Source organism: Loxodonta africana, chromosome 9 (genome assembly GCF_030014295.1).
Source record: "Loxodonta africana isolate mLoxAfr1 chromosome 9, mLoxAfr1.hap2, whole genome shotgun sequence".
Classification (NCBI taxonomy): domain Eukaryota; kingdom Metazoa; phylum Chordata; class Mammalia; order Proboscidea; family Elephantidae; genus Loxodonta; species Loxodonta africana.
This window is the reverse complement of record NC_087350.1, coordinates 16,470,130-16,498,069: the sequence shown is the minus strand read 5'-3', so window position 1 is coordinate 16,498,069 and position 27,940 is coordinate 16,470,130. Positions and strand designations below refer to the sequence as shown.

General features: G+C 39.0%; 1 protein-coding gene across 3 annotated transcripts in view; it reads left to right on the top strand.

Annotated features, from left to right (window-relative positions):
* MFSD14B (major facilitator superfamily domain containing 14B) overlaps positions 1 to 19,586 on the top strand; it is a 123,343-nt gene extending 103,757 nt beyond the window's left edge. For all 3 annotated transcript variants that reach the window (XM_023540233.2, XM_010600655.3, XM_064291081.1), the window contains exon 12: positions 578 to 19,586. In XM_023540233.2, coding sequence (XP_023396001.1) covers positions 578 to 832 — 255 coding nt within the window. In that variant the 3' untranslated portion in view covers positions 833 to 19,586. The remainder of the gene's footprint in view (positions 1 to 577) is intronic.
* The last annotated feature ends 8,354 nt before the right edge of the window (positions 19,587 to 27,940 follow it).

Genomic DNA, 27,940 nt, shown 5'->3' with positions numbered 1-27,940 from the left:
CAAGTTCTTACTTATGTAATATGACTGTTGTATTTGACGATAGTAAGTTCAGTGTTCAGTGCTTCCTGAGTCTCTGATATAAAAGATTTGTCTTACTTTTGTTCAGAATGCTGTCCTCTGGCTAAGCCCAGGCAAAAGAAAATATGAAATGACCTAAAAATTCAGCTTAAATATTGAGCTAGAGTACATTCTCTGTTTATTTGATATTTCTTCCCTTCTTCCATCTAATCAAAATTTAGTGTAGATTTCTGTACAAAACTAGAATTTAATGTTCATATATAGAAGTGGATGATCCGAAGTCATTGGATGGGATTAGAGATAAACAGCTGTCACTTATAGGCTTACAGGTTTGGTTAAGCCATTTATAAGTGGTACAGAGAGCAGTGATGAGTTGCCACTTGTCATTCCAAAGACTAGCTCTATTAGAACTTGCCTTCTCAGTTAATGAGACATTGGTTTTTGAGATTGCCATGATTCACTTTTTGATGGTGTGCTTTTTTGGGGTCATCGAGGACTGATTTGGGATTGAAAAAACTAACTGAATTCTTCGTCTTCATTTGTTTCCCACACCCATCAGGGAGCTGTCATCCCAGGCCCGCCATTTTTATTTGGGGCATGTATAGTTCTTATGTCTTTTGTGGTTGCTTTATTTATCCCTGAATACAGTAAAGCCAGTGCAATTCACAAACATAGCAGCAGCGGCATCAGCGGCAGCCTGAACAATGCCCCAGAACGGGGCACTGATGAAGACATTGAGCCACTGCTGCACAACAGCAGCATCTGGGAACTCTCTTCCTTTGAGGAGCCCGGGAATCAGTGCACTGAGCTGTAAACTCAGCAGAAAGGGTGATTGTGCACATGCAGTCTTTGGGAGCCATGGAGGGAGCCACGCCACATGGAGACCTCATGGTGCTGGAGGAGAGATGCTGGCATCCTTCAGAGCCAAGTTTGATAAGTGACCCTCTTCTACTCCTCTTCCCATCTTCCTCTTTGTCCTCCTACTTCCCTTTTGTCCTTTTTTCTTTGTACATTAGAACAAGTTAAGATTTGAAATGCAAATGATATGCAACTCTCAAGGTTATCTGGAGTCTGAGCTTTGAAGCTCAAATAGAAAAAGTCATATATCTCTGGGAAAAAGGATAGCTTTCCTTTAACAACTCCAGAGTAAGCATGACAGCAGTGTTTCCAGGCCCTTTTCAGCAGAATATGCAGGATTGTAGTAGGACTGCCATCTTTGGCAAGATTTCAGGTAAAGAATCCTCCTCATTTTACTTCTCCCTGTTTCTCTGAACGCATGCCTGCATAGCCCATAGGTGTTCATGAGGGGCCGCTCTTAAGAGTCACTCACTGAGTATCAGGGGTCTTTGTTCAGAGGTCATAGGAAAGCCTAGTTTACTTGCCTTTCATTCTTTCTCCTTCCTATTCTTGTCGAGAATGAAATTCCACACATGTACCTATAGTCATATATGTGATCAGTGATTATCTTTACCAGATGAAGAAAATGTTTCTTTAATCATGTAGCACTACCAACACAGATTCCTGCCCCTGGTGTCTCAGTCCAACCCAGAGTGATTTTACAGAAGGAAAACACAGCAAGCATTCTGATGTAGCACAGAAATTGGAGGATGCTTCTAATTATGTTCTCAGCAAATGTGAACATTCCTGAGTGTGGATAACAGTAACTGAAAACCAGAGTAGTTTATATTCAAGTTCGGGCCCACAGACTTCATTATCAGTGTTTGTACTTCTCCACGTCTCCCTTGTCTGACTTCTCAAATAATTTTTCCTACCCATCACACTTCTGCCTTAACTGTCCTCTGTAGTATGCCTTTGTTTTCAACCATAATCTTCATTCATTTCACTCTGTTTATCTCACTTTTAAATCTCGTGGGAATATGCACATCAGATTTCTTTCTAAAATATGCTTTAGTGAAGCTCAGTTTCACAAGTGTCTTGCTAATTTTTCAAGATACTTTATGGACTAAGAAAACTTTACAGATTTATATGTATTTTGCTGCACCAGTAAATGGGTATTAAATCTGGCCTACCTTTAACAGTGCACTCCTTTGAAAGTTTTATAGGTATGAAATATATGTAGATATTTGTAAGGGGTTTTCAATTTTTCTGATGGGGTGCTGTGTAAATCTTGTATTTATAAATGTAATAAAGATATTGACAAAAATATATATACAACTTTTATAAAGGATTGTGTACTGACTGAATACATTTAAAAGAAAATATATTTTGAAATCTGTTCTGCCGTGAACAGAGATAATGTATCTTTTTACTATGCTGTTGGTTTTTAAGTTAAGCTTCCTAATGCATAATAAATTTGCAATGGATACCTTTATGTCTTTTGTGTTTCTTTAAAGGGAATAGTACCATCGGTCTTCTGGATTCTGTTTCGGGTGGCTTCCAAGTAAAATGAATTATTGTACACTAATGTAAAAGATGTATGTATTTTCAAAAACAAGTTTAATTTTAGCACACTTCCTTCAAGTTTGCGTTAAAACTCAGATCATTTAGAAGTTTATATATGTATAATATATATATTTTTTAAATGCCCCCATAACATCTTTATTTCTGCTTTTTACCACTGCTTATCACAACTGCAGTTACTTTACCCAGTATGACCGATGTCTTTTTATTCTTTTTTTAATTATAGGTTGATTTTTAAATTGAGGTAAAATTCACATAACCTAATTTTCAGCCATTTTAGCATATATAATTCAGTTGTTTTTAGTAAATTCATAGTGTAAACAACCACCATCTTATTCTACAATATTTCCGTTACCCCAAAAAGAAACCCCATACCATTAGCAGTTACCCCCAGTTCCTCCTTTCCCTGTCCCCTGGCAACCACTAATCTACTTTTTGTCTCTATGGATTTGCTTATTTTGGGCATTTCATATATAAATGGAAACATACAATATATGGCCTTTTGTGCTTTCTTTTGCTTGGCATAATAATTTTCAAGGTTCACTAATGTAGCATGTATCAATACTTATTCCTTTTTATAGCCCAAAAATATTCCCGTGTATGGATATACCACTTTTTTTTTTTTAATCCATTCATCAATGGATGAACATTTGGGGCATTTACACTTTTTGGCAAATATGAGCAGTGCTGTTTTACGATACAAGTTTTTGTGTGAATGTACATTTTCATTTCTTTTCACCATCTACCTAGAAGAATCCCTGGGTGGTGCAGATGGTTAATGTGTTGGGCCACTGACAGAAGGGTTGGAGATTCTAGTCCACCCAGAGGCACCTTGGAAGAAAGTCCTGGCAATCTACTTCTAAAAAATCAGCCATTGAAAACCCTACAGAGCACGGTCCTACTCTGACACATGGGATTGCCATGAGCTGGAATGAACTCAGCGGCACCCAGTTATATACCTACGAGTGGAACTGCTAAATCATACACCATATTTTTGTGCAAATAACATGTTATACATTTTTTTGCCAACTGCACCCTCCCCTTGCGAGGTATTTTCACAAGCATGCTCACGTATAACATGCATATTATTTGTGTAAAAATATGGTAGTAGGAGCCCTTGTGGCACAGTGGTTAAGAGCTCAGCTGATAACCGAAAAGTTGGCAGTTCGAATCCACCAGCCGCTCCTTGAAAACCCTATAGGGCAGTTCTACTCTGTCATGTAGCGTTGCTATGTGTTGGGATCAACTCAACAGCAACGGGTTTGGTTTATTTTATTTTATTTGGTTTTAGTGGGTTTAAAGTAATATCTCATCATAGTTTGAGTATCTTTGGAAGAATGTGTATTCAAGGCACCTGTCCATTTTTTTTAATTGGGTTATTTGTCTTTCATTGTTGAGTTTGTAAGAGCTCTTTTCATGTATTCTGGATTCTAGACCCTTATTAGATATATGATTTGCAAATATTTTCTTCCATTCTGTTGGTTGTCTTGATAGTGTCCTTTGATGCACAAAATTTTTAATTTATATGAAGTTCAGTTTATCTCTTTTTCTGTTGTTGCCTATGTTTTTGGTGTCATATCTAAGAATCCATTGCAGATCCAAGGTCATGAAAATTTTCTCTTGTTTTCTTCTAAGAGTTTTATCATTTTAGCTCTTAAATTTAGGTCTTTGATCCATTTTGTGTTGATTTTTGTATAAAGTGTGAGATGGGGGTCCAACTTCATTCTTTTGCACGTGGAGATCCAGTTGTTCCCAATACCACTTGTTGAAGTGACTATTCTTTCCCCATTGAATGGTCTTTGCACCCTTGTCAAAAATCAAATAACAATAGATATATGGGTTTAATGCTATGCCACTGGCCTGTATGTCTATCTTTATGCCAGCACCTAGGTTTAGATTACTGTAGCTCTGTAGTTTTGAAATTGGGAAGTATGAGTCCTCCAACTTTGTTCTTTTTCAAGATTATTTTGGCTATTCAGGGCCCCTTGCAATTCCATATGAATTTGAAGATTCAGCTTTTCCATTTCTGCAAAGAAGGCTGTTGGAATTTTGATGAGGATTGGATTGAATCTGTAGATCACTTTGGGTAGTATTGACATCTTAACAATATCAAGTCTGCCAATCCATGAACACGGGATTTCTTCCCATTTACATCTTCTTTAAAGTCTTTTCAGCAGTGTTTTGTCGTTTTTTGGTATACCAGTTTTGAACTTTCTTGGTCAAATTTATTCCTAAGTATTTTATTATTTTTAATGCTATTGTAAATGGAGTTTTTTCCCTTAATTTCATGTTAGGATTGTTCATTGCCACTACTATATAGAAATAGAACTGATTTTTTTGTGTATGTTGACCTTGTATCTACCCATTTCCTGAATTCATTTATTAGCTCTAACAGTGTTTTTTGTGGATTCCTTAGGGTATTCTGCATATAGAATCATATTATCTATGAATAGAGATAGTTTTGCTTCTTCCTTTCCATTTTGGATGCCTCCTTTCTTTTTCTTGCCTAATTGCTGTGGCTAAGATTTCTAATACAGTGTTAAATACAGTGGTGATCCTACCGGGTAGACCGTCAGGTATTATGTTAGCTGTGGGTTTTTTCTAATGCCCTTTATCCTGTTGAAGAATTTCCCTTCTAGTCCTAGTTCATTGAGTGTTTTTATCATGAAATAGTGCTGTCAAATGCCTTGTCTGCATTGAGGTGATAATGTGGTTTACATTCTGTTAATGTAGTGTATTCCATTGATTTTTGTATGTTGACTCACCCTTGCATGCCTGGGATAAATCCCACTTGGTCATGGCATATAGTTCTTTTAATATGCTGTTGAATTGTTTTTGCTAGCATTTTGTTGAGGATTTTTACATCTCTATTCATAAGGGATATTGATCTGTAGTTTTCTCGTGATGTCTTTGGCTATGGAGTCAGTGTAATGCTGGCCGTAGGAAAATTCCTCCTCTGTTTTTTGGAAGAGTTTGACCAGGATTGGTGATAATTCTTTAAATGTTTGGAAGAATTCACCAGTGAAGCCATCTAGCCTATTTATTCTTAAAAGCAACTATAGTAGTCATGGTCTATTCAGAAACCACACCAGTTATTTAAACAGAGAATTTAATATAAAGAATTGTTTACTGTTAAGTAGGCAACTGAAAGACTAAAATGAGAACTCTGAGCAGTGGGCATTCAGTCTTAAACTTCAGGACTTGTGAAACACAGATTCTATCTAGGTCCTGCCCTCAGAATTGCTTACTGATTCAGTAGGCCAGGGGTGGTTACTAAGAATCTGTATTTCTAACAAATTCCCAGGAGATGCTGATATTGCTGATACTGGGACTACAGTTTTACAGCCACTGCTCTAAGGTATCACAGGGGTAATGAATGCGGTTTCCCCAGTCCTGAGGGAACAAGGGGTACATGTTTGAATTATTAAAATTTAGAATCTTAGAGAGGGCCCCCTGTGTGGTTAGAGCTAAGACTTCTGTAGTGGGGCCACCAGCTGGTTGGTACCAGTGTTTCTAGGCTTGGAGAAGGGGCCCGTGGGGCTGGTGTCTGGGACTGGGGCTGGCACAGTATACCTGGTTATGTACTTGTTGGAGAAAGCTGCTATGAAGACGTGCTGCCACTGCCAGGTTGAAGAAGCATCCCTGGGATGCAGCTCAGATGAATAAGAAGCAGACAAGAAATAAGAAGTCAGGCTCGTCTTTCTTGAGTCTATCCTCCAGTGCTCAGAGTTAGAGATGGTTACTAGGTGTGATGGTGAAAGGAGCCACTCCACTATCCTCCTCTATTGGCAGAGCTAGCACAGAGCCAGCTGGCAAAGCAAAAATGGATGTGCACAGCACAGAAGGTTAGGTCAGAGCCGAGAGACAGTAACTGAATAACTGGCACAGTCAACATGTGTCCTGCACATATTTGAACGTCTTCCCTTGAACCAACACCATTCGCCCACCTAACGAGGTGCAGTTATCTTAGGTACAAACAACATGTCCCCCAAAATGAGATATAAAATCCCAGAAGTCATCTCTAGATTGTGTTGATTTTATCTGCCCCAAAGCAATCACAGTCCCGTCTGAATATTCTCTTACTAACAGGTAATGTTAAGGTCCAACAAAAAAAATGAGGAGGGGAGAGAAGAAGAAAATACTTATTTTGTACAAATACAGATAACAAGCAAGGAAGATGTGCAGCTGCTCCTGTCCTTATTTCTGTGGTCACAAGGCCTTAGCTGGTATTTATAACTTCCACTGCATTCCGTATTTGCTTTGCCCTCAGTAGAGCCTCAGCTTATTGGGGTTCTTTACCTGATGGGTGACCCAAACCTTCATTCCTAAAGGATCCGAATCCTCCAGCAGTCTTGCCTTGTTTTGGTTGCTGTAATTAATCTTCCTCCTGGGCATGGAAGTACTAAGAGGTGCCTCAGATTCCCCTGGGTTCCACATATAGCCCTCCTTGCCCCCAATGTTGGCAGCGATGTAATTTCCCCTTGGTAATCAGAATCAGTCATGCCAGCCAATAGAGTAACTCCTTATTTGCTTGCCACCTCAGTGGCACAAAGAGGCCAAAATGGCCAAATGGTCATATCCTCCCAGTGCAGTGGAATCTATATGTCTGCTTGTGGCAGCATAATCCCCATAGAAACAAAAACCTTTCACCGGCAGTGCTCAGAGTTAGAGATGGTTACTAGGTGTGATGGTGAAAGGAGCCACTCCACTTCCCTCCGTGAATCCTGGGCCATTGTATTCTGGCTTTGAGAGAGATAGCATTATCTCTGATATAATGTTTCTCATTCAAAGTAGATCCTGCATCTTGTTAGAAACCCATCCTTATTTCTCTTTTGATCACAATTCTTTGTTCAGAATAATACATTTTATTGTATAAAGCAGGAGCTCTAGTGGCACAATGGTTAGGCAGTCGGATGCTAACAGAAAGGTCGGTGGTTTGAACCTACCAGCCACTCCACAGAAGAAAAGACCTGGTGATGTGGTCCCACGAAGATTACAGCATAGGAAACCCTTCGGGGCAGCTCTGCTGTGTCATACAGCATTGCTATGAGCCAAAGTCAACTCAACGCAAAAGAACAGCATTGTATTTGAAATATCAGTGACACACAACAACTAAATATTTGAAATAGCTGAAGCTTACAAGCTTATAAAGTTTAAAACAGTGAAAAATGGTTACATTAAGATAAGTACTGAACCAATAAACAGCATCATGATAAACGGAGAAAATACTGAAGTTGTCAAGGATTTCATTTTACTTGAATCCACAATCAACACCTGTGGAAGCAGCAGTCAAGAAATCAAATGATACATGGCATTGGGTAAATCTGCAAAAGATCTCTTTAAAGTGTCTTTTTAAAAAGCAAAGACGTCACCTTGAAGACTAAGGTGCAACTGACCCAAGCCATGGTGTTTTTAATCGCCTCACATGCACGCGAAAGCTGGATGATGGATAAAGAAGACCAAAGAATTGACGCCTTTAAACTGTGGTGTTGGCAAAGAATATTGAATATACATGGACTGCCAAAAGAACAAACAAATCTGTCTTGGAAGAGATACAGCCAGAATGCTCCTTAGAAGCAAGGATGGCAAGACTGCATCTCACATACTTTGGACATGTTGACAGGAGAGATCAGTCCCTGGAGAAGGGAATCATGCTTGGTAAAGTAGAGGGTCAGTGAAAAAGAGGAAGACCCTCAAAGAAATGGATTGACACGGCGACTGCAACAACGGGCTCAAGTACAGCAGCAATTGTGAGGATGGTGTGGGACTGGGCAGTGGTTCGTTCTGATGTACATTGGGTCACTATGAGTTGGAACTGACTCAGTGACACCTAACCACAAAAACATTCACGAGACAATTGGATTGAAATAGAGAAAAAAAATTTGTATTTCTATGTACTGTACTAGCAACGAGCAATTGGAACGCAAAATACAAAACTATACTGTTCACAGTGGCTCCCCTCAAAATTCAATATAAATATAATAAAACATGTAAAGGATCTGTATGCAGAAAACTACAAAACACTAGTGAAAGAAATCAAAGAAGACCTAAATAAATGTTGAGTCAGTTTGGCAAAGATGTTAATTCTCCCCATACTGACCTATAGATTTACTGTACTTCTTACCAGTGTCCCAGCAGGATCTTTGTAGTTACAGAGAAGCTAATTCTAAAAAACTTATCTTGAAAGACTAAGAAGTTAAAATAATTGAAAAAGAATAAAGTTAAAGGAGTCATATTCCTAATTTTAAGACTTTCAATAAAGCTGCAGTGATCAAGACAGTGTGGTAATGGCAAAAGAACACACAAATAGATCAATGGAACAGAATTGAAAACCCAGAAATAGCGCCACAGATGTATGGCCAACTGATTTTTTACAAATGTGAAAAAGCTATTTAGTGGAGAAAGGTAATGCGTGTAGATCTAAGTGATTTAAACCGCTGTATGGTATTTTATTGTAGAAATGAGGCTCCTTTATGACATTTAACTTTTCTATATCTTTTTAATGTATTTTCCACATAGTAACTGGAGGGATCTTGTTTAAAAGGCAGATTGTCCTTCATTTGTTCAACCCCTCTCCCTCCACTGTCTTCCCTATGGCCTCCCAGGCCCACCCTATTGTTTCCCTAGTTGTTGCTTAGACCTGTAATTCTGTCTTTGGCTCCCTGCACCCAACCTATCGTGTGTATGTACTGCAGACACCTTTCTCTTGGTCTCTGCCTCTATCTTAATATGGAGAGGACAACCACACCAATATCTAGCAGTGAAGATTGAGCAGGCATGAACAAATTATGTTCTTTTAATCCAACTGTATTCTCAGCAGAGCTAATCTGGAATGTTTAAAAGTCTTCATAATGGCATCATTGTACTTCATGAGCATCACACATCTGAGGGTGTTGCTCTTGATTTTACATTGGTAAGGCAAGATGTTGCTAGTTCCTTTTCTCTCTGCTTTGTTAATGTGTACACATCCACATTGTCACTACAGGCAGTGTCTTAACAAGTCATCCACGTGATTCCATTGCCAGATGGTAACCAGCTTGAGGTAATGACTTCCGTTCATCTAGTTATTTCTAACAGAGTGCCTGGCATGGAATTGGTTCTTGGCTAGTCTTTGTTGGCTAAAAAAAGGGACCTCCTATAGCCTCTCCCTTGATCTAGCTAATGTATTCAGGGCATTGTCTCCCTCCCCCTCAGGTACTTTACAGTCCCACGTGTTTAGAAGTGGCCACAGCTAGGGTCCCAGGTGGGGGGCCTGGTGTTTGAATACAGAGAGGCAGTGCTCTTAGATAGGGAGAAGACTGGTGCAAAAACAGCAACAGCTGGCACTTTCAGGGTGTGCCTGTTGTTAATAACTACAGCCTTCAACAATTTAAGAGAAGGAAGAGGAGCGAACTCTGAGGAAGGGGAAGAATCTGATTTCTGAGTTACCACATTGTATTAATCAAATTGCTGATTTCCGAAAGAAAAAAAAAAATCACAAGGCATGCAAAGTAATAAAAAAGGATGACTCATGCAAAATAACAATACAAAGTGACAGAAACCATCCTGTGGAAGGACAGATAATTTACTAGACAAAAGTTTTAAACACTTTTAAATATGCTGAAAGAGCTAAAGGCCATTAGGAAAATGATACAGGAAGAAAACAAGAATATTAAGAGAATTTTTTTTTTTAAGGAACCAAACAAATACTAGAGCTGAAAAAATACAATAATGGAAATAAAACATAACGAGGAGGTCAGCAGCAGATTTGAGGTGGCAGAAAAAAATCAGCAAATTTGAAGATAGGCAGTTGAGATTATTGAGTCTGAGAAGAAAAAAGAATGAAACAGTGAACACAGAGCATAAGGGACTTGAGGGATACCATCAAACACCAATGTAAGGAATCCCAGAAGAAGAAAGAGGAGCAGAAAGAATATGTGAAGAAATAATGGCTGAAAACCCAAATTTGATGAAAGACATGAATTCTACACATTCAAGAAGCTCAATGAACTCCAAGTAGGATAAACCACAGTGATTCACACTGAGACACATTATCATCAAACTCACAAACTAAAAGAATCTTGAAAGCAACAAGAGAAGCAAATGGTCACCAGTGAGGGATCCTCAATAAGGTTAAGCACTAATTTCACCTCAGAAATCATGGGCAGCAGTGGGTTGACATTTTAAGTGCCAAAAGAAAAGAATTGTAAAGCAAGAATTCTGTGTCTAACAAAACTAACCTTCAAAAGTGAGGGTAAAATTAAGACAATCTCAGACAGACAAAAGCTGGGTGAGTTCATAGCCACAAGAGTGGCCCTACAAGAAATGCTAAAGGGAGTCCTTCAGGTTGAAAAGAGGATTATATACAGTAACTCAAAAACATATGAAGAAAAAAAAAAAAAAGACGCCCAGTAAAGATCATTTAATGGGTAAATATAAAGGTGAGTTTTATGGTATTTTAGTGTCGCAACTTTGTTATGTCTTACAAGATTTAGAAGAAAAATGCATAAAATGTATATGTTACTGGAAACACAAGATGTAATTTGTGACAACATAGGAGGGGGAGGGTGGTATAGGAACAGTTTTTGTATGTTATTGAATTATCATCAGCATAAAGCTGGTTCCTATGAGGTGGAGGTCCAGTATATCTCCACCTTCCCACTTCTCCATTATTTTTGACACAAGCCACTCCCTCCCATGCCACTCTGTGCTTCTCTGCTGGGTTCGCTAATTTGTTGTAATGGCCACAGACCATACTCATAGTTATGCGGTTGATTAGGGAAGTAACAGGCTACAAGGAGTGCTGGTGATGCAATAGTTAAAGCACTCAGCTGCTCACTGAAAGGTCAGCAGTTCAAACCCACCAGGGGCTGCTCCATGGGTGAAAGATGTGGCAGTCTGCTTCCATAAAGATTTACAGCCTTGGAAACTCTATGGGACAGTTCTGCGCTGTCCTATAGGGTCATTATGAGTCAGAGTCAACTCGACAGCAACAGGTATTGAAGTTAAGTTGGTATCAGTTTCAACTTGTTAGGTGCCATTGAATTGGTCCCAACTCATAGTGACCCTGTGTATAACAGAACGAAACACTGGTCCTTCACCATCCTCGCAATTGTTATGCTTGAGCCTATCATTGCGTTCACTGTGTCAATCCATCTCGTTGAGGATCTTCCTTTTTTTTCACTTACTCTCTGCTTTACCAAGCATGATGTCTTTCTCCAGGGACTGTTCCCTTCTGATAATATGTCCAAAGTATGTGAGAAGTCTTGCCATTCTTGCTTCTAAGGAGCATTCTGGCTGTACTTCTTCCAAGACGGATTTGTTTTTTCTTCTGGAAGTCTATGATATATATTCAGTATTCTTCACCAACGCCAAAATTCAAAGGCATCAATACTTCTTCACTCTTCCTTAGTCATTGTCCAGATTTCACATGCATATGAGGCGATTGAAAACAACATGGCTTGGGTCAAGCACACTTTAGTTCTTAAAGTGACATCTTTGCTTTTTAACACTTTAAGGAGATTTTTTGCAGATTTGCCCAATGCAATGCATCAATTTATAACAATCAATATTAACTAAATTGTTATAAATTTAAGATGTTAAATGTAATCCCCATGGTAACCACAAAGAAAATATCTTTAAAAATATACTCAAGGAAACAAAAGAATCAAGAGAGTTCACTCTAAAAAGTCAACAGAAAACTAGGCAGTATTGTAAGAAATGAGACAAAAAAGGTATAAGACACCCAGAAGTGCCTCAGAAGAGAGACCTGGCTATCGTGAATAGTCACAGTCTTGAAAATCCTATGGAGCAGTTCTACTCTGCACACATGTGGTCTCCATGAGTTGGAATCAACTTGACAGCAAAAAACAACATCAACATGCAAAACAGTGAAGTGGTAGAAGTAAGTGCTTCTTTATCAGCAATAACTTTAAAAGTTAATAGATTACAGTCTTTAATCAAAAAGGAGAAATTAGCAGAATGGATAATAATCCAACTATAAGCTGTCTACAAAAGATCTACTTTAAACAAAGACACTGGTAGGTTGAAGGTGAAAGGATGGGAAAGAACAGTGTATTCAAATAGTCAAAAGAAATTGGGTTGCTATATTAACGTCAGACAAAATAGACTTTAAAAATCTGTTACTGACAAAGAAGGACATTACGTAATGATAAGAGGGTCAATTCATCAAGAAGATATAACAATTACACATGCATCTAATAACCAAAAAAAAAAATTCTGTAGGTTGTCTCTTCCCTTTTTTGTTGAAGTTCTTTGTTGAACAGAAGTTTTATTTCCCAAGCCCCTTTGTTCTTAGAAAGTCCCATGCTTTCAGGAGTTGAGTCCTTGCAAAGAATCCTTTTCCTGACGCCACCTGTAAAATCAGCTTGGGGGCAGTGTTTGACCTCCTCCACCTAGCGCAAGGAGTTGCCTTAATGGGTATAGCCCTGTTGAGGGTTCTGGGGCCCCAGGACTAAATCAGTCACCACTCTGAGTATGCACCAGGGGAAGCATCTCAGCACTGGAGGCCTCAGGGGCTGAGGAACTGGGTCCTCTTCTGGGAGACTAGACAAAACGGGTTTTAACCTCGGTCTGAACCATGATTTTACATTGTTTTGCAAATTCTTATTTTACCACAACCACATAAAAGCTTCAACATCCATTTTCTCATCCCACTTTAGTACAGAACAAATCTAACTGCAGTATGGTATTAAAATTTCAGGGTCCATTCCAAGGCCAGTGTTGGCTGTCCCCGAGCTCGTATTGGGGCCATGTGGTGTTACAAAAAAATTCCATTTTAGACTTTTTCATTGGGTCATATCCAAAATAAGACGAATTCTTGGAGGCGGAGCCAAGATGGCGGAATAGACAGAGGCTTCCGTCGAGCCCTCTTTACAACAAAAACCCGAAAAAAAACAAGTGAAAGGAGTATATTTGTGACAAGCTGGGAGCCCTGAGCATCAAAGGCAAGCTTAGACAAGGAATTGAGGGGCAGGGGGAGGAAGAGGCTGTTCAGAAGCGGAGAGGAGTTACTGGACCTGAATCGCGGGGAGCCCTCAGGCACTATTCCTGGAGCAGCGGCGGCGGCGGGCTGGTCCTAGCATTGGGCCGCAGTTTCCTCAGGGAGAAGCAGCAGCCACACAGCCCACTCACACCTCTGGAACCTGAGGAGAACACCGCTCTTGGCAAAAGCTAAATACTTGGGTATATTTTACCGCGCCCACCCGCACCCCCAAGCCAGCTTCAGCAGCTGAATCCCTGAGATAGACCCTGGTGAACACCTGGATTCATCCTCCCGGCCTTGAGGAAGGAAAAAATTTGCAACTGGGGGGAAAAGATAATTTGCTAGCTCCATTAACTGGGAGAGCTCAGGACAGAAGCGGCTCCTGTCCAAGCATAAACCATCCGTGGACCTTGAGCACCTTTCCCTTCTGCATGGGCCTGTGTGGGCCTATTTCAGGAGAATAGGCCCTTGTTGGTAAACTCCAACTATTTCAGCAGTGTGGTGGAGAGGTGGGTGTTTGACGTCTGACATTGCCTTTTAAACAAGGTCCTCACCTACGCACATCAGGGACCTAAGGACTGGCAGCTCCACTCAGGTCACCCTGCCACCTGCGACATGGTCCAAAGATAACTGGTACCTCCCAGTCCTTACAACCAAAACCTTTGGGTGCCCATGGTCCCTCTGCAGAACCCACCCCCCAGCACGCTCTAGGGAACAGAGACATGTTTTCCTCAGAGACACTTGGGGGTCAGTTCTCAGCCCCCTGCCTTGTTCAGAGCGTGACCGCCTGCTGCAATGAGATACCGGTATATATGCCAATCACCCTTGCCCCTCTAAGACTGTAGGACAGAGCCTGTACCACATACTTGATGATCAGCTACCTGGAAACCTGAGCTGAATTCATGCAAGAAAACTGAATGGACTCCTAGACTGATATACCTGATAACAGCTCTAGCCAGCTGGGGACAGGACACCAGAGCTCCAAAGGCGAAAATAAGCTAGCTCACTCAAGCAACCCATAGGGGTATACCAAAACAAAACAAAGCAAGCAGCTACAACAGAGTAAGCAAGCATAAACTAATGCAATAACTATTAGATGGCTCAGAGACAACAGTCAGTATCAAGTCACATAAAGAAACAGACCATGATCACCTCAACAGGCTCTCAAAGCAAAGGATCCAGGGATCTTCTAGGTGAAAGTGCATTCCTGGAATTACCAGATGCAGAATACAAAAGTTTAATATATGGAACCCTTCAAGACATCAGGAAGGAAATGAATTAATGCTCAGAACAAGCCAAGGAACACACAGATAAAGTAGCTGAAGAAATTAGATTATTCAGGAACATAATGAAAAGTTTAATAAGCTGGAAAAATCCATAGACACACAGCAATCAGAAATTCAGAAGATTAACAATAAAATTACAGAATTAGACAACTCAATAGAAAGAGGAGCAGAATTGATCAAGTAGAAGCTAGAATTTCTGAACTCGAAGATAAATCACTTGGCACTAATATATTTGAAGAAAAATCAGATAAAAGAATTTTAAAAAATGAAGAAACCTTAAGAATCACATGGGACTCTATCAAGAGAAATAACCTACGAGTGATTGGAGTACCAGAACAGGGAGGGATAACAGAAAATACAGAGAAAATCATTGAGGATTTGTTGGCAGAAAACTTCCCTGATACTGTGAAAGATGAGAAGATATCTATCTAAGATGCTCATCGAACTCCACATAAGGTAGATCTTAAAAGAAGTCACCAAGACATATAATCAAGCTTGCCAAAACCAAAGATAAAGAGACAATTATAAGAGCAGCAAGGGATAAACGAAAAGTCACCTACAAAGGAGAGCCAATAAGAATAAGCTCAGACTACTTGGCAGAAACCATGCAGGCAAGAAGGCAATGGGATGACATATTTAAAAAATTGAAGGAAAAAAATTGCCTACCAAGAATCATATATCCCTCAAAACTGTCTCTTAAATATGAAGGTGAAATTAAGACATTTTCAGATAAACACAAGTTGAGGGAATTCATAAAAAACAAGCCAAAACCACAAAAAATACTAAAGGGAGTTCTTCGGTTAGAAAATCAATAATATCAGGTATCAACCCAAGACTAGAACACTGGGCAGAGCAACCAAAAGTCAACCCAGACAGGGGAATCCAAAAAAAACAAAGCCCAAAACAGGGTAACAACAATGTTATTATATAAAAGAAGACAACATTAAAATAATAAAGAGGGACTAAGAAATGTAATCATACACCTTCCATATGGAGAGGAAGATATGGTGTTACAAAGAAATAAAAGTTTTAAATTTAGAAAAATAGGGGTAAATAATAAGGTAACCACAATGAGATAAACTATCCTACTCATCAAAATAAAATACAAGGGAAAAATACAGACTCAGCAGAAACAAAATCAACAACAACAAATATGGGGAAAGGACAATATAGAAAGAAAATCTACTCAGCACATAAAATCAAGTGGGAAAAAGAAGCTGTCAACAACACACAAACAAAAAGACATCAAAATGATAGCACTAAATTCATACCTATCCATAATTACCCTGAATGTAAATGGACTAAATGCACCAATAAAGAGACAGAGAGTGGCAGAATGGATTAAAAAACAAGATCCGTCTATATGCTGCCTACAAGAGACACACCTTAGACTTAGAGACACAAACAAAAACTCAAAGGATGGAAAAAAAATATATCAAGCAAACAACAATCAAAAAAGAGCAGGAGTGGCAATATTAATTTCTGACAAAATAAGACCAATTCTTTAAAATACACCCTAGAGGACTACGTTCTGGAACGCTCTATTTCCCATGGTACCAAAACCTAAAACTACAGAATGCCTATTTAGAACAAAAATATTTGACCCGATCTTCACTGGCTAAGCATTACCAGAATCTACAGTCTTTCTACTTTTCTACAAATAGGACTTACTTCTATACCAAAGCTGGAGTCACAGATGGCTGGTCAAAATGAAAGTGTTTGCCCTGACCTTCACTGGCTAAGCATTACCAGATCTACGGTCTATTCACTTTCTGAACAATAGGACCTATTTCTGTACTCACCAAGGGTGTTTTTTCCCTCTTCCCAGGGAACCTGACACTGTTCTCTCTCCTCATGTCCACCACTGAGAGGTCCAAGGTTAGCTCTGGCTTTGAGGGCCAAAACAAATCTCCCTCAGAGAAAGATTACTGGCATGCACAGGGGAGAAGCGGTCAGTTCCTGTCAGCTGGAGGCGATCTTCCGGATTTAGGCAGTGCTGGTCCCATCTGGGTTGCCGGAATTTGTTACCCAAAGCAGGTCCTGCTTGGTGCGGCTTCTTGTCAATGAAGACACACCGAGGTGAGGAGGGAGGAAGAGTGTCCAGTGCAAGCATCCAGACAAGGAGCCAAGTAGGTGCATACCTCAAATCAAGCCCCCTAAATAAAGGGAGGCAGGTCCTTTTATACGGTCTCTCATGGACTACATAGGTTATCATGGCACGCAGGTGCGGTAAGTCAATTAATTTTTTTCTTTTGGCATGTAGGCTAGTAAACAGTTTGTCTTGAGCCGTACCCAGCATTTTGACGGCAATAGGAGGAGTTCTGCTTGGTCTGAGCAGCTCCCAGTTGAGCCACACTCATGGCCATCACCTAAGCTTTTGTTTGCTAAAGGACAGGAGGAGCAGGTAAGCAGCTCCCTGCTGCTCTGGCTATCAATAACCCAGTAACACTGCCGTCGATTCCGACTCATAACGACCCTATAGGCCAGAGTAGAACTGCCTCATAGAGTTTCCAAGGAGCGCCTGGCGGATTCGAACTGCTAACCTTCTGGCTATCAGTGGCATTCCCTTATTCTTGTAATCTGTGGAAGGTCAATAGTAGTGTCTCCTGTTTATGCCTGACATTTAATTTGTATCTTTTCTTATTCTTTCGCAGTCTAGCTAAAGATTTGTCAATTCTGTTGATTTTTACCAACAACCATATTTTGGTTTTCTCTTTTTTTGTTATTGTTCTTATTAATTTCATTGATTTCTGCTCTAAAATTTATTTTTCATGCCATTTATTTCTTTTTCTCATCTAAAATTTATTTCCACCCTTCTATTTGCTTTGTATTTAGTTTGCTGTCTTCCCTTCTCCCCAGTGATTTGATTTTTTTTTCTTTTCTGATACAGGAGGTTATATCTATAAATTTAAAAAGTCAGCCATTGAAAACCCTAAAAAACCCAGTTCTGTTCTGACACACATGGGTCAGCAAGAGTCCAAATAACTCAATGGCAACTACAAATTACCCTTTAATTTGAAAAAGAGAAAGAAAGCTGCAGATTACCCTCTAATTACTGCTTTACTATATTGCATACATTTTGATATGTTGTGCTCTTGTTTTCATTCCTTTCAAAGTATTTTCTCAACTACCTTTCATTTATTGTTTGACCCATGAATTATTTAGAAATGTGTAGTTTAATTTCCAAATATTTGTGGTTTTCCCAAATTTCTTATAGTTATTCGTTTATTTCTAATTTAATTCCATTGTCATCAGAGAACATACTTTGTGTGATAACAATCCTTTTAAATTTGGGATTTGTTTTATGGCCTAGCATATGGTCTATCCTGGAGAATGTTCTGGAGAATGTTCTGTATTCACTTGAAAAGAGTCTATCTGCCACTGTTGTTGGGTAGAGTGTGCTAACTGACATTTGTCACTTAGTTCAAGTTCTTTGATAGTATTGTTCAAGTCTTCTATATAATGGCTGATATTCTGTGTAATTGTTATATTTCATTACTGAAAGTGGGTTATTGAAGTCGCCAACTATTATTGTTTGTCTCTTTCTCCCTTCAAGTCCATCAGTTTTTGCTTCATGAAATTTGGGGCTATTACTTGGTACACAGGATTATTATTGCTATATTTTCCTGATTTTATACTTTTAAAATGTCACTGTCTCTAATAGTGGAACTGTGGTGGCAAAGTGGTTAAGAGCTCTGCTGCTAACCACAAGGTCAGCAGTTGGAATCTACTGGCCATTCCTTGGAAGCTCTATGGGACAGTTCTATTCTGTCCTTCCTATAGGCCACTATGAGTCTGAAATCAACTTGACAGCAATGAGTTCAGGTCTCTAATAGCATTTTTGTATTATATTAATATAACCACTCCAGGTTACCATTTTCATGATACATATTTTCTATTCTTTTATTTTCAACCTGTTTGTGTCTTTGAATCTAAAGTATCTTATTGACACCATATAGTTGGAGCTTGTTTTTTTTGTTTATTTTGGTTTTTGTTTGTTTGTTTTTATCAACTCTGTCACTGCCTTTTGATTGGAGTGTTCAATCTCTTCACATTTTTTTAAACTTCATTGCTTTGTTTTCTTTTTCTCTGCACCGTTGGAAGACTGGAATGTAATTATTTTCTCTCAACTAGAAAGATTTGAAGATTAATAACTTCTTGCCTTCTGAAAAGGGAAATTAACTCTTTGCATTGCTAATTATACTAACTTAGAATTTAAGTGGCCATGGCAAATGGTTGTGAAAGAAAAAGAGGAAGGAGAGTAAGCAGAGGGGAAAAAGAGGTTTTGTTCAGAATTAAAGAGATCAAAGGCAGAAGTAGAAGTGAGCCTAAGAGCAGAACCACACACCACTCAGTGGTCGATCCCAGGGAGCTAGTGAGGCCTCACTTTTAATAGCTCTGTGGTGCTCTAGGGAGGTAGATCTCCAAGCAATGAGAGCCCCAACCTTTCTGAAATTTTCTGAAGCCCAAGTGAGTGAATGCTGCTGGAACTCAAGGGAATGTGTAGGCTATAAAAATGGATGTTTAGGCAGTCATTAATGGTGACAGATTACTACTAAAGGGAGGGAACTCCCTGATGTCTTAGCGCAGCCTAAAGACTCTAGAACATATGCAAGCAGTGTTCGAAAGCTGGGCTGGGGGTCGGGGTGTGGGGGGAATGCAGTAATGAATGAGATTGAGCATGGTTCAATGGAAATGTAGAGTTGAGTTAGTTTATTTCTTTCTTTCAAGACTGCATGCCATTTATTTCTTTTTCTTGTCTGCTTGCATTGACTAGGACTTCCAGTCAGGAAAGGTGTGCATCAGGGTTGTATCCTTTCACCATACTTATTCAATCTGTATGCTGAGCAAATAATCCAAGAAGTTGGACTATATGAGGAAGAATGGGGCATCAGGTTTGGAGGAAGACTCATTAACAACCTGTGTTATGCAGATGATACAACTTGCTTGCTGAAAGTGAGATGGAATTGAAGCACTGATGAAGATCAAAGCCCACAGCCTTCAGTATGGATTACACCTCAACATAAAGAAAACAAAAATCCTCACAATGGACCAATAAGCAGCATCATGATAAATGGAGAAAAGATTGAAGTTGTCAAAGATGTCGTTTTACTTGGATCCACAGTCAACATGTCAGAAAATCAAAAGATGCATTGCATTGAGCAAATCTGCTGCAAAAGACCTCTTTAAAGTTTTAAAAAGCAAAGATGTCACCTTGAAGACTAAGGTGCGCCTGACCAAAGCCATGGTGTTTTCAGTCACCTCATATGCATGCAAAAGCTGGACAATGAATAAGGAAGACCAAAGAATTGACACCTTTGAATTGTGTTGGTGAAGAAAGACTGCCGAAAGAACAAACAAATCTGTCTTGGAAGAAGTACAGCCAGTTTGATCCTTAGAAGCAAGGATGGCAAGACTTCATCTCATGTACTTTGAACATGTTATCAGGAAGGATCAGTCCCTGGAGAAGGACATGATGCTTGGTAAAGTAGGGGGTCAGCGAAAAAGAGGAAGACTCCCAATGAGATGGATTGACGCAGGGGCTGCAACTATGGGCTCACTCATAGCAACGATTACGAGGATGGCGCAGGATTTGGCAGTGTTTTGTTCTGTTGTACATAGGGTCGCTATGAGCTAGGACTGACTCAATGGCACCCAACAACCACAACACGACTTCCAGTATGATGCTGAATAGGCATGGTGAGAGAGGGTATCTTTGCCTTTTTGAGGAAAGAATTCATTCTTTCACTGTGAAGGATGATGTTTGCCCTTGGTTTCGTGTGGTCCATTCACACTTAATGTTATTATTATGTTGTTAATTATTTTATTTTTGATGTTATTATTGAAGGACAATTTTTCTGGATATAGAATTCTTGGCTGACAGTTTTTCTTTCAGCACTTTGAATGTTATTACATTGCCTTTGACTTTCCATTTTTTCAGATACAAAGTCAGCCATTGGTCATATTGTTGTTCTGGATGTAATCGTCTTTTTCTCTTGGTATTTCAAGATTTTTTATTGTCTTGTAACAGTTTAATTATAGTGTGCTTAAGTTTGAATTTCTTTGTACTTATCCTATTTGGGTTTTTTTTTTTTTTTTTTTTTTAGCTTCTTAGAGGAGTAGGTTAATGTTTTTTTGACAAATTTCAGGAGCTTTTGACCATTACTTCTTAAAATATTTTTTGCCCCTCTTTCTTTCTCCTCTCTTTCTGGGACTCTGTGTGTTAATATGCTTAATGGTGTCACAGCCTTCTGAGACTGTATTCATTTTTCTTCATTCTTTTTAGTTTTTGTTCTTCAGATTGGTTAACTTCTATTGATCTATTTTCATGTTCTCTCATTATTTCTTCTCTCTCAAATCTTTTGTTGACCCCCCTCTAATTAATTTTTCACTTGTTATCGTACTTTGTAACACCAGTATTACCATTTTGTTCTTTGTTTTTAAAATAAGTGCTATATTTTCACCAATACTCTTTATTTAATGAGTCATTGTCATATTTTTCTTTAATTCTTTAAACAAGGTTTCATCTAGTTATTTTAACATATTTATAATAACGTCTTTGAAGTCTTTGCTAAGTCCATCTGTTCCCCCCAGAAAGTTTCTATTTAGTGCTTTGTTTCCTGTGTTTCACATTTTCCTGTTTCTTTGTAAGCCTTGAATTTTTTGTTGTTGCTGCTGTTGCAATCTGAGCATTTTAGATAATACATTGTAACAAGTCAGTATTTTGATTCCCCCACAACACCCTGGGGATGATTATTGTTGATTTTTTAGTGACATAGTTGGAGTAATTCTGTATAGCCTGTTCCTCCACAGTGTGCAGCCACTGAAGTCTTTGCTCAGAATTATTATTTTGTTTTGCTCTTGTTTTTAATTCCGAGGGACTGCCCCTTGGTCAGCATAGCTAAGTGCTCAGTCAATGATTGGTCACAAGTTATGCTTAGACACTTTGAGCTATTTGCCAAAGATGACTTGGGACTCTATTTAAAATTCAAACACTTTACATCGTCCCCAGTTTTTACTTTCTGCATTGACAAGTCCTCACATTTAGCAAGGCATGAGTAGCTCATTTGAATTCTTTCCAATTCCTTCTGACCATGTGTGCAGCCTTGTGGCTCGGTATAGCTTTCCAGATCACCAGAGATTATAGTAGGATCTCATCAAGGCCCATTTTGGCTGTCTTCCTCCTCAAATCTATCTATTCAATTCTTGGCTGGTCTGCTGGTCTGTTACTTGGCACAACCAATATCGAAATCTCAGGCTAGCTGTGACATTAGCCTTCCTTAATTCTTTCCCACTGAAATTGCTAGTGTTTTTGATATCACTACTGGACATGTAATTTTCTATGCTGTACTCCAAATGAAGTCAGCCACATAAGGCAGTCCTCCGAGCCTAGCCTGTCCTGGTAGAACTTCCATGACACAGAGCTTGGTGGGGAAAAGAACAGGAAATGGCTAAAATGCCACAGACTCCCATTGTTATTATTGAGCTTATTTATATTTTCTTGAATAAGTACATATCAATGTATTATAGCCCTTGTTCAGTATTCTCAGTCCTGAAATGATTGTTTTAGGAAAATTATGTCCAGTTTTCTTGTTGCTTTTGGGGGAGAGGATTTGACATGCTCCTCACTCAACCATCCAGAAGTCCTATTTTGTTAATTTTTTGTAAAATCTTTTTATGTCCAGGGAGATAATTTGTTTTCGTGTGTGCCTGTGTTTAGTCTATTTAGTTATACAGTAGTCCCCCCCTTATACATGGGGTACGTTCCAAAACCCCCTGTGGATGCCTGAAACCATGTATAGCACCAAATCCTGTATATACTATGTTGTCTCCTACACATAAATACCAATGATAAAGTCTAATTTATAAAGTCTAATTTATAAATTATAGATTAACAACAATAACAGAACAATTATAAAAATATACTGTAATAAAAGTTATGTGAATGATGGAGCTGGACAGTGCAAGAATTCATCATGCTTCATACTCATTTAACATTTTCCAGCTGCGGATAACTAAAACTGCAGGATATGAAACCTCAGATAATGGGGGACTGCTGTATATAAACTTGGATAGAATTGATATCTTTATGATAGTGCATCATTCAAAAACAAAGTATTAGCATGTGATCAAGAGAGGAGGCAGTCCTTTGTATGGCCCACTGGCTATAGTTATTCCCCATTCCTTCCCCTGTTGGCATATTTTATGCTTTGGGACAAACAACAGTCCACCCTAAAGTCCAAGATTTTGTTCAGATAAGCATCAGGGGCCTGGAAATAGGCTAACAACAGATCCCTGCAAGAAGAAACCTTAGATTTGGGCAGTAAGGACAAAGGGAGGTTTGGGTAAGAACTGAATGGTTTAGACAGGCTTTATGTAAAATTTTAGGGATAAAAACTGTTTCTGAATGTATTTTGGGAGAAGGAATATTGTGTCTAAAAGGGGAATGCTTTGCCAAACTGGGACTGTGTGTAAAAAAGCTGAAGACGGGGGCTAAGATGGCTGAGTAAGACATTTCCGGTGAACTCTCTTACAACAAAGACCTGAAAAAACAAGTGAAATTATTACATTTATGACAAGCTAGGAGCCCTGAACATCAAAGGCAATGTTAGAAAATGGACTGAGCAGCAGAGGGAGGGAGAGACAGTTCAGAAGCAGAGAGGAGTTGCCGGACCTGAATTGCTGGGAACCCTCTTGCTGTGGAGGGCTGATGGTAGAGTTCAGCTGCAGTTTCTTCAGGGAGAAACAGCCAGCCACACAGCCTACTCACACCTCCGAAACCACAGAAGAACAGTGCTGTCAGCAAAAGCTAAGCACTTCCATATATTTTACTGCACCCCCTGCACCCAAGTCGGCTTCAGTTGCTGTCGATTTTCCTGGGCCTGAAAGAGGTCCTTCTGTGTATCCTGAGCCATTCTCCCAGCCTTGGAGAAGGAATAAATTCACAGTTGGGGAAAAGATAATCTGCCAGCTCCACTAACCTGGGGAGCTCAGGACAGAAGTGGCTCCTGTCCAGGCAGAAAGAGTCTGTGGACTTTGAACACCTTTCACCCCTGCGTGGACCTGTGTGGGCCTATTTCAGGAGAATAGACCCTTGTTGGCAGACTGCAACTGTTTCGGCTCTGGGGTGGAGAGGGGGGTGTTTGATGTTTGACACCACTTTGTGTATTAAACAGGGCCCTCACCTACCCACATCAGGGGCCTAGGGACTGGTGGATCCCCTCAGTTCACCCAGCCACCCACAACAGGGGTCCAAGGATAACTGGTATCTCCCGGTCCTTACAACCAAAAGTACTGGGTGCCCTGGTCCATCTGCAGAATGCACCCACCTGTGCACTATAGGGAACAGGGACACACTTTTCTCACAGACACTCAGGGGTTGGTTGTCAGCCCCCTGCCTTGTTCAGAGTCACCCCCTGCTGCAACCAGATACGGGTACCTTCGCCAATCACCACTGCCCTTCTAAGATTGTAGGACATAGCCTGTACCACAGACTTGATGACCAACTACCTGAACACCTGAGCTGAATCCATACAAGAAAACTGAATGGACACCTAAGCTCATATACCTGATAATAGCCCTAACCATCTGGTAACAGGATGTTAGAGATTCAAATGTGAAAATAAGGTAGCTCACTAAAGCAACCTATTAAAAAAAAGACATATCAAAAAAAAAAAAAAAGCAAGATGCTAGGATACAGTAAGCAAACATAGAACAAATTAATACAATAATTAATAGATGGCTCGAATACAATACATAAAGAAGCAGACCATGATCACTTCAACAAGCTCTCAGAACAAAGAGTCAAGGGATCTTCTGGATGAAGGTGACTTCCTGAGATTACTGGATGCAGAAAACAAAAGATTAATATACAAAAATCTTCAAGACATCAGCAAGGAGGTAAGGCAATATGCAGAACAAACCAAGGAACACACAGATAAAACAGTTGAAGAAACTAAAAAGGTTATTCAAGAACATAATGAAAAACTTAATAAGCTGCAAGAATCCATAGACAGCAATCAGAAATTACAGAATTAGACAACTCAATAGAAAGAGGAGCAGAATTGAGCAAGTGGAAGGCAGAATTGTTGAGACTGAAGATAAAGCACTTGGCACCAATATATTTGAAGAAAAATCAGATAAAAGAATTCTGAAAAAAGAAGGAACCATAGGAATCATGTGGGACTCTATCAAGAGAGATAACCTACTAGTGATTGGAGTACCAGAACAGGGCAGGTTAACAGAAAATACAAAGAGAATTGTTGAAGATGTGTTGGCAGAAAACTTCCCTGATATCATGAAAGATGAGAAGACATCTATCCAGTATGCTCGTGGAACCCCACATAAGGTAGATCTTAAAGGAAAGTCACCAAGACATATTATAATCAAACTTGCCAAAACCAAAGATAGAATTTTAAGAGCAGCTAGGAATAAATGAAAAATCACCTACAAAGGAGAGCCAATAAGAATAAGCTCGGACTACTCAGCAGAAACCATGCAGGTAAGAAGGCAATGGGATGACTTATATAATGCATTGATGTAAAAAAATTGCCAGCCAAGAATCATATACCCAGCAAAACTGTCTCTCAAATATGAAGGCGAAATTAGGATATTTCCAGATAAACAGAAGTTTAGGGAATTTGTAAACACCAGACCAAAACTACAAGAAATACTAAGGGGAATTCTCTGGTTAGAAAATCAATAATATCAGATATCGACCCAAGACTAGAGAACTGGACAGAGCAATCGGATGTCAACCCAGATAGGGAAATCACAAAAATGAATCAAGATTAAAAAAATGATCAAAACAGGGAAACAGCGATGTCATTATGTAAAAGAAGACAACATTAAAACAATAAAGAGGGACTAGGAAATGTAGTCAATAGATCTTTCATATGGAAAGGAAGACAAGGTGATATAAAGAAATAAAAGTTAGGTTTAAACTTAGAAAAATGGGGATAAATATTAAGGTAACCACAGAGGAGACTAACACAATGCTACTCATTAAAATAAAATATGAGAAAAAAAATAGAGACTCAGCAGAAACAAAATAGTGAATAGGAGGAAAAGGCAATATATAAAGATAAACTACTCAGCACAAAAAACTAAGTGGGAAAAAGAAATTGTCAGCAACACACAAAAAAAGACATCAAAATGACAGCACTAAACTCATACCTATCCATAATTATCCTGAATGTAAATGGATTAATGCACCAATAAAGAGACAGAGAGTGGCAGAATGGATTACAAAAAAAAAAAAAAAAAAAAACACAATCCATCTATATGCTGCCTACAAGAGATGCACCTTAAACTTAAGAGACACAAACTAAAACTCAAAGGATGGAAAAAATAAGCAAACAATCAAAAAAGAGCAGGAGTGGCAATATTAATTTCTGACAAAATAGACTTTAAAGTTAAATCCACCACAAAGGGTAAGGAAGGACATGATATAGTCATTAAAGGGACAATATACCAGCAGAATATAACCATATTAAATACTTATGCACCCAATGACAGGGCTGCAAGATACATAAAACAAACTCAAAAAGCATTGGAAAATGAGATGGACAGCTCCGCAATTATAGTAGGAGACTTCAACACACCACTTTCAGTGAAGGACAGGACATCCAGAAAGAAGCTCAGTAAAGACACGGAAGATCTAAATGCCACAATCAACCAACTTGACCTTGTAGATATATACAGAACACTCCACCCAACAGCAACCAAGTATAGTTTCTTTTCTAGTGCACATGAAACATCCTCTAGAATAGACCACATATTAGGTCAGAAAGCAAGCCTTAGCAGACTCCAAAACATCGAAATATTACAAAACACCTTCTCGGACCGTATGGCCATAAAAGTGGAAATCAATAACAGACAAAGCAGGGAAAAGAAATCAAACACTTGGAAACTGAAAAATACCCTGCTCAAAAATGACTGGGTTATAGAAGACATCAAAGATAAAATGGAGAAATTCATAGAATCCAATGAGAATGAAAACACTTCCTATCAGAACCTTTGGGACACAGCAAAAGCAGTGCTCAGAGGTCAATTTATATCAATAAATGCACACATACAAAAGAAGAAAGGGCCAAAATCAAAGAATTATCCCTACAACTTGACCAAATAGAAAGAGAGCAACAAAAGAAACCCTCAGGCACCAGAAGAAAGCAAATAATAAAAATTAGAGCAGAATTAAATGAAATAGAGAACAGAAAAACAATTGAAAGAATTAACAAGACCAAAAGCTCATTCTTTGAAAAAATTAAAATTGATAAGCCAAGGGCCGAACTGACACACACACACACACACACACAAAATGATAGGAAGAAAATAACCTGAATAAGAAATGAGATGGGCAATATTTCAACAGACTCAAGTGAAATTAAAAGGATCATATCAGATTACTATGAAAAATTCTACTCTAACAAATTTGAAAACCTAGAAGAAATGGATGATTTCCTAGGAACACACTATCTACCTGAACTAATACAGAGGTAGAACAACTAAATTAACCCATAACAAAAGAAGAGATTGAAAAGGTAATGAAAAAACTCCCAACAAAAAAAAGCCCTGGCCCATTCGGCTTCACTGCACAGTTCTACCAAACTTTCAGAGATGAGGTAACACCACTACTTCTAAGGTATTTCAGAGCATAGAAAAGGAAGGAATACTCCCAAACTCATTCTATGAAGCTACCATATCCCTGATACCAAAACCAGGAAGAGACACCACAAAAAAAAGAAAATTACAGACCTATATCCCTCATGGAAACCCTGGTGGTGTAGTGGTTAATTGTTATGGCTGCTAACCAAAGGGTTGGTAGTTCAAATCCACCAGGGGCTCCTTGGAAGCTCTATGGGGCAGTTCTACTCTGTCCTGTAGGGTCGCTATGAGTCAGAACCAAATCGATGGCCCTGGGTTTAGTTTGGTTTTGGTATATCCCTCATGAACCTAGATGCAAAAACCCTCAACAAAATTCGAGCCAATTGAATTCAACAACATATCAAAAAAATAATTCACCATGACCAAATGGGATTCATACCAGGTATGCAGGGATGGTTCAACATTAGAAGAATAATTAATGTAATCCATCATATAAATAAAAGACAAGGATCACATGATTTTATCAATTGATACAGTAAAGGTATTTGACAAAGTTCAACACTCATTCATGATAAAAACTCTCAGCAAAATAGGAATAGAAGGAAAATTCCTCAACATAATAAAT